This window comes from Crocodylus siamensis, chromosome 7 (assembly GCF_052110815.1).
Source record: "Crocodylus siamensis isolate JL-2025a chromosome 7, ASM5211081v1, whole genome shotgun sequence".
Taxonomy (NCBI): Eukaryota; Metazoa; Chordata; order Crocodylia; family Crocodylidae; genus Crocodylus; species Crocodylus siamensis.
In genome coordinates, this window is record NC_143401.1 from 2,021,715 (window position 1) to 2,035,873 (window position 14,159).

The following is a 14,159-nucleotide window of genomic DNA, read 5'->3' on the forward strand; positions in this document are numbered from 1 at the left end:
TGTCAAATCCCCCTCGGTCTTCCCTTCTGCAGACTAAATAAGAAAGTTGACCAAGAACATTTTGCCATTAAGATCTAGCTGACGAATATCTCAAATTGTGGAACATTTCACAACTCTTTGGACCCCTGCAGATCCCAGAGTTGAGCACCTTGACGAACTTGGAAGTGATCGGACTGGTCGGGTGCTAGATTTTGCAACCGCATGGGAACCCGGTGGCTCTGAAACGAAAGGTATTTGTGAACATTTCATGCTGGGATCCCATCCTTGGAGAATGACAGGAAAATGCAAGTCCTGAGAGATCCCCACAGTCTGCGAGGGGTCCTGGCAAGACCCCGTCCCTCTCACAGATATCAAAATGGCCAGGTAACTTGTTCTCTCCTCATTTCATAGATTCATAGAAGTTAGGGGCTGGAAGGGATCTCACGAGATCATCAGGTCCAGGCCCCCTGCTCTTAGGCAGGAAAAGTTTCTTGGGACCCGGTCTACTCATGGCCCAGACTTTCCAACGAGGGGAAGAGCTTATTTAAGGATTAGAGGAGCTGGGAATCAGGACTCCTTGGCCTCTATTCCAGGATCTAGGGGGTACATTTTCAAGAGGCACTAGCCCATCCAGGACATTTTGGGGGGCTGAACACATCTGAAAATCTGTCCACCAGTGTCTCAATGGATATTGCCAGGCACTGGGAAACTCCAGCTTCCAGTGGTCCAGGAAAGGTGTCCCTCTGTGCCTCCCTTTACCAAACTGGAAATCATTATTAACATCCAAATGCTGTGGGCTGTATTCAAGTGGGCAATATATCTGGGTGAAAGGAGCTACATAATTTCAAAGAATTATTGTTTAATCGAAGTATTTCTGCTCCGTCGGTTCCCTGCGTTAATGGACTGGATTTCTGTATGCAGCTTGGTAGAAAACAAAAGCAAAAGATAACAATGATTAAACCAGTAGAAAATTGGTGAGAGATAAGGGAAGGAAAGCAACCAGATGAAGCAGGTCGCACAGCTGCTTCTCATGGACCAGAGAGGAGAAAAAATGGATTTCATTTGAAAGGGAGCGTTTTCAGGAGATCTCCTCAACTTTCTTTTGAATCCTCAGAGCTAAAGCTTTTCTCTGCAGCTCGGCTACAGAAATGATGACTGCCTCTTTGTTCAGCTAACAGGTGATAGGAGGTGCTTCATTTTAAACCTGCATCTTGATAAATTGGAGAAACTACCTTAACTTAAAAACAAATGCAAAGTCAGGGGAAACGGTGCTCGTGCCGTCTCCAGCACTGGTGAAACCTCACCTGGTGTGCTGCGTCTAGCTGTGGGCCCTGTGCTTCAAGAAAGACGTGGACATAGCGGGAGGAGTCCAGTGGAGAGCAGACAAAAATGACGGGAGGTCTGGGGAACACGACTGAAGAAAAAAGGTTGAAAGAACAGGGATTATTTAGTTTGGAAAAGGAAATATTGGGGGTGGGGCGAGGATTTGGTACCTTTCTTCAAAAAGGGGTGGTCTTGCCTCGAGCAGGGCCTGGACTAGACGTGACCTCCTAGGGTCCCTTCCAGCCTGACTTTGCTGCGAGTCTACGGCTGAAGTCAATTCAGCTGGAACAGATGCTTAAAATTAGGCACACGCTTAAGTGCTTTCCCCAACTGACCCAGGATCTACTAGAGTTGAAGATCTGCTGCGATATCCGTGTGCAAGATGCTAAGTGCCCACTAGTCCTATGGCTTACAGAGCGCTCTGCCCTGCCCATGACAGGATGCGGCTCCTAGGACACGTTCAAGGTCCAGGGGACGTAAGCACGTGTGTAAATTTAAAGCAGATGCTTATGCATTTTGCTGAATCAAGGCCTGAATAGGGACACATGGTTTGTATGCATTTGCCTACTGATGTGTCACACCATCTCCATGGGAAAAAAGACCCTTGTATGGATGGGAAGGGGGCTTTTAAAATGGAAAGTTTTCATTCCGCTTCTAATAGTCACCTTGCAGAAAGGGCTCCTCGGTGTTGGCTCCGGCACACGCGGACTTGGCAGCAACTCAAGCCCGACTAACTGTCTAACCACTTCTGCTGTTGTTCCCCCAGATACACCAAGATGAAAACAGCCACCAACATTTACATCTTCAACCTGGCTCTAGCGGACGCGCTGGCCACCAGCACGCTGCCCTTCCAGAGCGCCAAGTACCTGATGGAGACCTGGCCTTTCGGGGAGCTGCTCTGCAAAGTCGTCCTCTCCATCGACTACTACAACATGTTCACCAGCATCTTCACCCTTACCATGATGAGCGTGGACCGCTACATCGCTGTCTGCCACCCAGTCAAGGCCCTGGACTTCCGTACCCCCACCAAGGCCAAGATTATCAACGTCTGCATCTGGGTCCTCTCCTCCGTGATTGGGGTGCCCATCATGATCATGGCCGTCACAAAGCCTAAAGGCAAGTGCATCCGTGCATGTCCCGCCAGCTGCCCAATGTGGTGCCTTGAGCTTACAGCAAGCCGACTCGCCTCTCCCATAGCAGAGCTAGCATTTAGATGCCATCCTACACCACATCCATGAAGGGTGGGCTTGGCATTAAAGCCATTGGGTGGGACATGGAAGATTTAGGTACAAGTTTTTGCTCTGCCATAGTCTCCCTATGACTCAGAGTCCCGCTGTGCCTCAATTCCTTGCCTGGGAATGGGAACACAGCTACGTGCTGCACTTGTCTGCCTGTTTAGCGTGAAGTCTTCAGAAGAGGGACCGTCTCACACTATGCATTTTAGCGTTGTCTGGTCTCTTTGATGGCTTTCGGGGCTGCCAGACTCTAAAGCGATGCAAATGGCTCTGGGGCTTCATGTTTGGCAGCCAAACCCAAAGCAGGCATTATACTGAGGATGGCAATTATCCCAGGCAGCCTCTCTGTCTCGGTAACACCTGGATACCAAAATCCATGCATACAACAAAACCATCCCACTGCTCCTTCATGATCCTTCCTGTGCTTTATCTGTTTCATTGCCTCCCCACTTGCCCTTTTCCCTTACATCTGTATGGGGCAGTTAATCCGGATTAACTAGTCCTGCAGAGTTTAGCTATTCGCTGCAATTCTCTTATCCTGGAATAATTGGGGCCTTTTCCCAAATTAGTTTAAATCTACCTCTGAACTGGAATAAGATCACTTAGAATCAAGTGCATATTTTCCGAAGCAAGGACAGATGCGGATGGAGTTGATTCGGAATAAGAGCACGTTTGGAAGGAAGATAGTGTACCCCATTTCCATAAAAATACCTGCCATAACTAGCCGTCTCAGAGACTGAATGAGGCACAGAGATCCTTCAGACTGGCTGGTTTTAACAGCTGGTCAGAAGAGTTTTATTGCTGCACGGCTATCCAGTGCAGCCATGAACCAAAAAGGTACTCACGTGCATGCATCACAGTAGCACCTGGAAGCCCAGATCAGAGCTCACGGCCCCACAGCAGTCGCACACAAAACAACACAGTGCCCCTGCCCCCCAGAAAGCGTACAACGGCAGCGTGCAATGCAAAGCCTTACAATAGATAGAGTGTGCAAGACTGATTTTACAGGTAGGGAAAAATCAGACGGTGAGAGGTGGCACGAGCTCCAAAACCTGCCCTGAGACCGTGCTGAAGTTTGGAGTGAGCATTTAGGCTTGGGGGTCTTTGATTCTGCACCCAAGACTAGCTTGGGTCCCCAAGGCTAGCTTTGATTCGGCACCCGAGGTTAGCTTAACATGTTGCCGAACTTTAAACGAGTCCATGGTAGCACCCACAACGGGACACAAAAGCCCTCTGTCCTTGCCCCTGGGCAACCTCGCATCTCCAAGGTGCTCCTTAACCTGACTCCAGTCAAACCAAGGGCACTGAGGAAATACAGAGGTGAGTGCTTTAGAAATGCTGGCCGGCACCAAAGAGGTCGGCAAACGCAGCTCTGAAAGCATTGGACTCTCCAGAGCTTTTAGGTATATTGATACCAGTGAGGGTTTCTAAGCTGCTTTCCTTAGCAGGAGGCACGGAGAGGCACGGGGCAGGGAGGTGGTGGCTGAGGAACAGGCAGGATTCAGGCTGGTACTACTCTTCTCTCTCCCCTACAGACGGGATGGTCTTGTGCATGCTCCAGTTCCCCGACCCTCCCATGTACTGGGACACGGTGACCAAGATCTGCGTGTTCATCTTTGCCTTCATGGTGCCCATCCTGGTCATCACCATCTGCTACGGGCTCATGATCCTGCGCCTGAAGAGCGTGCGTCTCCTCTCGGGCTCCAAGGAGAAGGACCGCAACCTGCGCCGCATCACCCGCATGGTGCTGGTGGTGGTGGCGGCCTTCATCATCTGCTGGACGCCCATCCACATCTTTGTCATGGTCTGGACCCTGGTGGACATCGACAAGAAGAACCCCTATGTGGTGGCCAGCTTGCACTTCTGCATCGCCCTGGGCTACACCAACAGCAGCCTCAACCCCGTCCTTTACGCCTTCCTGGACGAGAACTTCAAGAGATGCTTCCGGGAGTTCTGCCTGCCTTTCCGCTCCCGGATGGAGCAGAGCAGCTTTTCCCGGGCGAGGAACACCACCCGGGAGCGCGTGTCCACCTGCACGCCCTCCGAAGCCCTCCACAAGCCGGCATGACTAGACATGGACAGCCACCGCCGGGGCTCCCGCGGGCGCAGAGGAGAGGACCTGCACTCGGAGGTGACGCAGGTCACCACCACCGAGTTCTAGCGGAGGAGGCGGAAGGGGAGCACCGGTGTTGGAGGAAGGGCAGCCGGCGCAGGACTTGATTTCTTTCCTTCTTTTTTACAAAAAAAAAAAAGCAATTGCAACAGCTTAATCTGCTACGAAGCAGCCGGGCTGGATCAGGCATTCACAAAGCCACAGACCCTTGGGTGAGGATTTCTAAGGCTTGAGGACGGGGAATGGGAGGATCTAGAGGCTCTTCTCTCAAGCACCCCTGGGTCTGCACAACAGCTAGTCTGGAGGTGGAGGACCGTGCAACCCGGTAGCGCCAGCACCATCCCTCACCCCCGCCAAGCAGCCAGGTTGGATGGGGGAAACTTATACATTCATACACTGTAAGGCCGGACAAGACTTTGGAAGATCATCAGGTCCAGGCCCCTGCACCAACGTGCGTCACTCTTGGATGAAATACTGATCTCTGGGCGCCCTTTGTACCGTGGCTGGCCAGATATAAAATGCCAACCTGCCAATAGCAGCCAAGTCTCGAGCACTCGAACTTTAGGGTTTCTTCCTCCCACCACCAGCAGGCTACGATGGTGGAGAGACCCCTTCATGGAAGCCGCCGGGCCACAGCAGGTCCTGCTTCAGAGCCCCACAACAGCGTTTTGGATCGAACGACAGCACAAAGACGTCTCGGGCTGGGAGGTGCCCTTGTCTCTTTTCGCTCCCGTTCCAGCTTTATGTACGGTGGTCCCCAATGCATCCTGCTCCGGTCCTCCCCCAGCCCTGCAAGGAGAGCGGAGCACGCACGGGCCCCCATGCCTTGTACACAGCTCCCCTCGAGCAGCAGTCAGGAGGCAACGCCTGGCTGACACGGCTGCTCGCCTTGTGCCCCATCGCTCTTTTCTCTGCAGAGCCCCTTGCTGCCTTACCCGATGCCAAGCGGTGCACACAGGATCCAGCCAGCCCCCCTGCTGCAGCGGATCAGCTGAGCCAAGGGGTTTAATCTTGCAGGCAGATCATGCAAGGGGACGATCTGGGAGGACAGCCGCTCTGGGTGGGACGACGTGCTGCGAGTACAGCGTGGCCCCAGGAACTGGGCTTGTAGCTCTGCCGCAGCTTTGGGCAAAGGGCGAGCTCTTAAACAGCTCTCTCTTGCCCTTCCCAAAGGATGCTAAGCACAAAAGCTCTTTAAGGGACTTTTCCCAAAGGAGATCCAGCCTCCTGGCCCGACGTCCTCTTCCGTCAACGGGGGCTCTTGCAGGCCGGAGGGTCTGAGCCGCACCACCTGCTAGATAACGGTCCTTGTGTTTGCCTAGATCCACTCCTGAGGCTCAACCCTCCAATGCATGCCCCAAAGCTAGGGGCCCTGGTCACACCTTTCAGCATGGGAACTAGCACGCAGGTGCCCATTGCAGGCACCTAAATACTGATCTGGGGCTCAGAGGAGGCTTGAGCTACAGCAAGTGAAGGCCACTTTGTTCTCATATAAGGTCTCCCCCATGGAAGTGTCATGAGCTTTCACTTCTGTGCATTGACTTCACGCCCTGGTGCCCACGCTCCTGCTGACAAGTCCTTCGGGTCTTCAGATAGAGTTTGAAAATCAGATCTCTGGTACCACAGAAAAATCTTGCTGGAAGGGATCTCAAGGAGGTGACATCTAGGCCGAGCCGCTGCTCACGGCAGGACCAACCCTGGCCAAGCGCTCGGATAACCGTCACCTAAAAATATCCAGGGTGGAGAGTCTACAAGCTCTCCAGGTGACCTGTTGCTGTGCTTAGCCACCTGCCTCAGTAGCGAGAGCTTTGCTGCTCATCTCTGTGAAGCGCCAAAAGACCCCTTGAATAGCCAACCCACGCTCTGCATGTGCCTGTGCCACTTAATACCGGACACGAGCTCTGTAATTATTATTTGTGTTTTGCTAGCATCTGGACACTTCATTCAGGTCCCGGCCCCATGGTGTTAGATGCTGTACGCCGTGCTCGAACCACTGCATCCAGATCCCGACCTGAATCTCAAATACAGGATATAGGTTAAATGTGCACCAGCCCAAGCCAGGAGCCTGTCTGTGTTGTGCACATCTGGACAGGATATTAGGGTGCAGGTTTTCAAGGCTGGGCTTATTTTTGGTTAGTACGTGAGACTAGAGCTGGCCAACTTCGCAGGGCTTTTGCCAGTTCCCTCAACCGCTATGCAAGAAGGAAGAGCATATTTGGGCATCACTACACAGAGTTGATCCAGGTTGGAGACAACCAAAGGAAAGCAAACCCTGGAGGCCTGATTCTCCACTGCCCTGCACCCTTTGCACTGTGTAAAACGCTCTCAGGCTAGAGCGGTCACATTTTATATCCACATGCCAAGGTCCGGGGCAATGGAAACTCAGGCTTCTATGTCCACCTCCACAGATATGAAGTGCAGAGAGATCTCATTACAGCGGAAGTGAATGAGGCCTTCAGGTTCCTCTGTAAGCATTAGATTAATTATGGACTGGTATTACCACCCTGTGCTGCAGGTGAGAAGCTCCTCAGCTGACAGAAGCAATAGGGCTCTAAGCAGCTGATCCCACTGGCTTCCTCAGTCCCAAGGGAAGGAAGAGTTTGCAAATGAAGGAAGAGTTTGCAAATGTGAGGGGAAAAAAGTGACACAGAAGGTGAAGAAGTCACTGCTCTTGCTTCCCCTGCTGCTCTCTTTCCAAAAAGAAAAAAAAAAAAAAATCAGAGTTGTGAACAAAAGGTGCACACGTAATGTCTGAGAACTGGAGAGCATCTTTTTAAGTCTATGAGCCTTTCAGGTATTGCATATTGCTGTCTGTCCCACACCCTGCAGTTCAGCAGTAGATTTGTACTGAACCCTTGCATCCAGCTATCAAAAAAAAAAAAAAGTGCTATTTAGGCTTCAGGGTTCCTTTGAGGTTACTTCAGTTTGATCTTTGGTCCATGCAATGCAAAGGACACAGCAGCAGGAGCGTCAGGAGGGGACCTGCTGTCTCTAGATCGAGACCTTCCAGAAAGAAGAGCCAAGAGAATCAGGGATTTTTGCAAGAGTGAAGTGACCAGCGATGTTCCCGAAACCCGTGCTTGTTCCAAAACCGCTCCTTTGCAGAGACCCCGAATTGCTCAGAGAAACTCTACCCTTGGACAGACCGAGGCATGTGAGGGTTCAGGGCATTTGCCTTCTGCGCGCAAACAGGAAGATGCTGCCACCAGCCGGTGCAGGAGCCGCCCCGCTCGCTCAGGGGTAGAAGCGAGTGTTTTGAGGCTGACGTGCTATTTGATGGGGATTGCTAAGCATGCGGAGGTGATGGAGCCTAGGAACCAAGCAAAACTGACTCATTTGCCAGCTCAGCTTGAATTTTGGCACGGCATCATGATAAGCACATGCTTGCTGAATAAAAGCCCAAGTCAGGCTGAGCACATGCATACCACTGCAGTCAATAGGGAATGACCCTACCAGGCAGCTTCCTAAATAATCTCCTGAGCTTTATGTGAGGTACAGCAGGCCAAAGGCCTCAAAAAAGCTCAGACTCCTTAAAAGTCTCCAAATGCTACATCCAACACCAAACGTAGTAGGTAAAGCTCATATTTGGAGCAGCCTCCACCACAACAGAGTTTTAGGGCTGCAGCTGCCGCGCCAGCTCTCATCGTGAAGCCGGGACTGGGCAAGCTTATAAAATCCATTTTTTTTTTTTTAAAAGGACAAATCGAGGGAAATGAAAGAAACAACAATAAAAAGCGTGAACAAACTACCCCGCTGCTTTCGATAACGGTCTCGACTCCTTGTGGCGACGTCAATTCAACATGCCATCGACCGCAGCAGGGAGGGAGCCCTGTTCAGCTCTTCTCGACAGCAGCCAAGCGACCCGGAAAGCACATGAGCAGCTACCGTCTCCCACGCGAGCGCAGCAGACGAGGCTTGGACGGACACTTCATCCACGGCCATGAGAACGGCACCAGAGCACTGCTGAGACAGGTTGGCACAGCTCTTCGTCACTGCAGAACAGCGCCCGCGTGCCTGGCACAAACCCCTGCCCGCTCTGAGCTAGAGCTGCTCACTTTTACTGACAGCGCAAAGGTGGGGTTCCCCCCCGCCCCCCTCCAGGGAGCCGGGTGGAAACCACACAGCTCGTAGGGAATCAACCGCAGGCAGAAAAGAGACGGTGCCTGCTCCCGCTCTGCACATCACCCACACGCGCGCCCGGTCCCCGCTGCACGAGCCCCAGGGCTGGCGAGTTTGTTCAGTGACGGGAAGGACCCAAAGCTGGGGGTTTAAGAGCCCAAATGGGGTCTGCATGACAGAAGGAAGCTGGCAGGTGCCCAGTGGGGTTAGTTTGAACTGGATGCCGCTAGAAGACCTAGGTGCCCAATAGACAGTGGGGCACCTCCCCACTCAAAGCAGGCAACTAGTATTAGACGTGCAAATATTTCTCTCTCTCTTCTCCAAGCCACCTCAGCGAGACTTCACTTTGCAAGCTCTAGCCCACCTATGTGATGAGTGTGTGTTGCCCAGAGGCTGGATCAGGATCCAGGATGCCCGAGTTCAATGCCAGGCTCCTCCGCTGATGGATATGCTACCCATAGCTCTATCTTGAGCCGGACAATAAAAGTTAGGTTATCCCACATGGCAGCCCAGCCTTGAACATTTTGGCTTTAGCCTTGCCGTGCCTCAGTTTCCCCAAGTGGCACTTGCCAGGGGTTACGGCAACAAAACTCCCCTGTATTACTGCAGCTTCTCCAGGCCGAAAGCTTCAACCCACTGTTCTCTGGACTGGCCTCAATCTGCATCTCATCGGGGGAGCTTCAACAGTTTGCATCTGCTGAGATCAGCCTTATTCAATCAGCTACATATACAGAGTCCATATTAAAGCATCTCACCCTGATGCAAGACAGGTTAGAAAGCAGCCATTTCACGGGGCTGGGAGGTTTCAGCTCAGCTTAGTGAGCAAGATCTGGCATGGGAGAGCTCTAAAGCAGACCCCTCAAAGCCCAGGAGAGCAGGGAAGAGAGACCTGGATTAGCACTTGGTCCTTTTGAGACCTGGACTCAAATCCTTCATAGGAGACGGCGTGTTCAGTCAGTCCCCTCTCTGCACGCATCTCCCACCAGGAAACATGGCCCAGTTCACTCCCAGTATCACAAGACCAGCGTGGGGATGACATGGGGTGCTAGACCCCTTAACTGGGGTGTACGCTACAAAAGCGATGGGTGTGCACTCATTTTCACAGCATCTACCCAAGCCGTGCTCCCTTCGAGGGGCTCAGCCCCTTAAACCCCAGATCTTCAGTCTGGTTATTTATAGGCATCTTTATCATAGGGGAAATCTCTATTGGCTTTGTCCAGATTGTGGGCAAATCAGACCCCTGAAGCTTCATTTGCTGCTGGTGAATTTATATGGTTAACACACCAGGCATGGGCACGACACATTTTCGGACCTCTGATCAGTGGGCAACTGAAAGCCAGGCAAGCTTTTGCTTGGATTTCAATGAGCTTTGCAGCAGGTCTTACCTTCATGAGATGTCTTGCAGCCCCTAAGGCCTGATTCTGATCCTAGCTGATGCTGGGCAATCAAGAGGGGGAACTGCTGAAGTCAGTAGGGTTGCAATGACACGCAAGCAGACACAGGCCCTACGTCCATTCATCCAGCTGCAAACACACATGCAATGAAGGTGAAACCAGGACAAGCTGGAGGGTTTTACACCTCCAGCTGGAGAGACTCTTGGCTCCCAGCACAACCTGCTTTGTGTCTATTTGCAAAGAGAAACTAGAGTATTTACAGCTGTATAAAAGTGTACATAGCTCTCTCCGCACGTAAGGAAGCAACTTGATACTAAACTCGGCCGTGTCCCGGCTCCACTACCAGCCCGTCATGGATGGTGGTGCTGGAGCGAGGTGTGCAGGGCAAGTCCGTGAGCGCTGAACCAGTGAAGGTGCAACAAGCAACCCGTGACCTTGTCCAAGCACACGAGCTAATCGTTGTGGGCCTGACCCTCGTGACAGCCTCTCTGTACTGGACACCTGCCATACTTTGCTTTTGTCTTCTTTTTTCTTTTTTTAAAATAAAGTGAGTGCAAGTTCCCAAACTTCCCGATTCTTGGCCCGATTGTCTCCTCTTAGTGGGGGTGGTTGGGGGGAATGTGAACGGGAGGTTGGCCACCGCGCAGGAGGCAAGAACAGGGAGCAAAATCAGCAGGGCTGAAGCAGCAAAGCCTCAGACTGCCCCAGTCTGCGGGCAGGGGTATGATGTGGCTCCTAATGCACCTGGCAGCTGCCCCGTTTGGGGCTTTGTCTGCAATATAGCCCCTGGAGGTTGTTGCAGCAGCTGGGGGCCACCAGCAGCCACCCACCCAGCCAGGGACCTTAGCCACACACCCAGGCTCTCCTCTAGGAAGAGATGAGATGCAGCAAAACTCATTCCCCAAAAGTCCTAGAGGGAAGTCAAGCCGAGGCCTAGGGAGAATGACTCCCACCAGCATCCTGCACAGCCTTGAAAGATACCTTTGAGTATCCAGGAAAACTGGTTTCAGGCCCGTTCACACGGGGAGCCTTCGAGACCGAGGCCACCGTTCCCAAGCAATCCTTCCTCCCTGCAGCAGACCCCGAGGTGCGCTGGAAGGGAGGACGGGCCCAGCCACCCAGGGATAGCAGCCGGTGCACTGCAGATGAATTCAGCATTATCTCTGTAAATAATCGGACGGCTTTCAGCGGCGCGCCCTGCGTGCGCGGCTCTAAGATGGGTCTGGTTCGTGGAGCAGCTGGCGCAGGGTGTTGGGACCCCTGCCCTCGGCGGGACCGAGCCCCGCTTCGCAGGAGCAGGTCCCTTCTTCCCGCAGGTCTGGAGAGCGCACCGCCGCCCGCGGAGAGCGAGCAAGTCAAGCCCCCGACCCCGCACAAGCGCGCGGGTCCCGGACGCAGCTCGTCTCCCTCGGGTTGCGCGCCCCCCCGAACGCTGCGGCCCTGCCCTCCTCGAGGAGCACGAGCGTGACTGACTCGCCACCTTCCAATTAAGGAAACGAAGGCGTAACCATGGTTTCGGTCCAAAGATGCGCCCCCCTTCTCCAAGGACGTGACTTCAAACCCATCGGAGGTCCGGCCTCGGACTCGGCCTCGCTCTCCCGGCCCGAAGCTGCTGCCCGGCTCAGCAGGAGGAAGGCAGGGCTGGGGGACGACCGTGCTCGGCAAACCGAGCCACCAGCTTTCCCAGACAGTCTGCGTGCACGAGGCCCAGCTCCATGGCAAACCTGGCGCTAAGCATCGCTGTGTGAAGGGTCACGGGCTGGCCTTGGCAGATCTTCATTAGATCTGCCGAGGTTAAACCCGAACCTGCCTCCGTCTGTTTGCAAAGGGGATCGGGGTGCCGTGGAGCTGCAACGACTCGGAAGGGGTGTTTGTCCCCACTGGCTAATCTGAACATGACCCGGCCCAAAGCCCCCTGGACACCCCGTGATTGCAGCCAGAACCGTTCTCCCCTTGTCCTTCAAATATCTACTTAACGATGCCCCGCGGCCCACGGCCCCTCGCCGCACCACACGCCAACGTCCACTGCAAGTCTGACTTTGCTGGATAACGGGAAAGCGATAAGAGCCACGGGCTGATCCCTTGCAGCCTCTCAGCTGGAGCAGCACGTGCCTGACAGGCTTCTCTTAAATTGCTTTAGCCTCAGTTGCAAGCGTTACAGAGACATTTGCTGCCCGTGCAACATGCATGTTCTGCGTGATTGTCACATGCGTGCAGGCTTACGTGTGCAAGGGGGGCAAGAAGAGGGCTGAAAGGAGGAGCTGGGATGGCTTTTGCTCATGCCCCCCAAGGGCACAAGTGGGGTGCAGCACTCCTGAGCTCAGTCTCCCGCCACGTCTGCACCAGCTCTGGGGCCACAGGAGAGAAGGTGGAGGTGGGAAGGGCTGTGGAGATCCCGTGGCAGCGTGGACACTGTGACATGCACTTGAAGCGGGGGAAGACTTTAAAAATAGCTCATTCCAGGGGGGAAAAACCCTTCTGATCGAGGCAAGGTTGGAGGCATTTTCAAAGGAGCCTGAAGGACTCAAAATCCCAGAGTCTGGCTAAATTGCAACTCCAGGACTACAGGTTACCCTCCCGTTTACCCAGGGGAAGCTTGAGAGGCTTTAGCAGAGTCACTGCGGATGATCTGGGGCAGCAAAGGAGCTTGGGGCACCTCCACGGCATCCCCATGCCCGTCCTTTCTGGAGCTGATGCACATGGCCTACACCTAGGTGCTCAGGGCTTATTGTCCCAGGAGCAAGCCAGAGGTCTCTGCTACCCAGCGAGAGCTACTGGCCCCGGAGCATGTTTGCAGCCACGGCCCTCAGTTCAGAAAACAAAATTCATCCCTAGCTCTGGGTGCTGAGCACTGGAAAGCCAGGCCCTGAGCTCTTCGAAAAACCCCAATCCATGTCTCAATCACCTACCTACGTCGTTGCAAGAATAGACCCCAGCAGCGCCGACCCCCTCACTTCAGTCCTGCCCCTTCACGTCCAGCCAATGGAGCTTATCAGGGAATTGCCCGAGTGCCGAGAAACCTGTTACTGCAGGCCATTGCGATATGGTTTTATTTCAAATAGCCCAGCAGCCCCACTACAGCCCAAATTAGGTTTGTAATTTAAATGTAAATGAGGATTTAGAGGGGAAAAAATGCAGCAGAACATAGTCTAGAGCTGCCTGCCGCTGGTTAATAAGTCTCTGGAATTTAAGCGTTTATTACTTCTGTCATCTCAACTTACAAAACGCGGTTCTTCATCTCTTAAACAATGCAAATAGTGCTGGAGGGATGAGATGAGACAGGGGTAGGGCTTAGATCTCCACGCGTTTCTGTCCCGCTGAATGATCGGCTTACTCGGGGAGTAACACGACGAGATTACATCCCCAAACGACAGCTGCAAGAGGCTTGCAGCGGCAAACGAACCAGGGGAGAAGGGATTGTGGCGCAGCGCTGAACAGCTGGGGGCTGAGGCCTGTATCAGACATTTAACTGCGGGCTCCCTAAACTGGGAGGCATGAATGAGTCAACCCAAGGCAGCGACAGCTTCTCTTACAAGTACCGGGACGCTCCTCCATCGATTTTGGGCAGGTATCCGGCACCACTCGTGGGGGGGGGGAAACGCTAGGGGAGAAACTTCACCCGTCCTTGGATCCTAGCCTGCAGAGATGAAGATCCTGATTACGGTGCAGAGACCTGCCGGGGGTGGAGGAGAGGCTAGCAAACATCTGAACCACGTGGCATCAGTAATTCATAGAGGCTTTGGGTCTGCTGTTTCTGTCAGTGGCAAGTAAGAGGAGGCTTCTCTAACTGCCTGGTTGGCCAAGGGCCTAACGCCATCCCGGCAGCTCGGTGCGACGAGCATCGCGCAGGCAGCTGGCAGGACACTTGCACTGCTGCTCCGCTTGCGTGCGCGAGGGACAGGACACAGCCGGGCAGGACTGACGGCGTGCGGAGACGGCTTTGCACATCGGCAACGTAGATGCGGCCACACAAGCCGCCAGAGCTGAGGTTTGTCC

General features: G+C 53.5%; 1 protein-coding gene across 1 annotated transcript in view; it reads left to right on the forward strand.

Moving 5' to 3' along the window:
- The window catches only part of OPRD1 (opioid receptor delta 1), a 30,285-nt gene extending 19,541 nt beyond the window's left edge, over window positions 1-10,744 (forward strand). The window contains exons 2-3 of the mRNA XM_090057777.1: window positions 2,069-2,418; window positions 4,073-10,744. Of these exons, the coding sequence (XP_089913903.1) occupies window positions 2,069-2,418; window positions 4,073-4,605 (883 nt within the window). The 3' untranslated portion in view covers window positions 4,606-10,744. The remainder of the gene's footprint in view (window positions 1-2,068; window positions 2,419-4,072) is intronic.
- The last annotated feature ends 3,415 nt before the right edge of the window (window positions 10,745-14,159 follow it).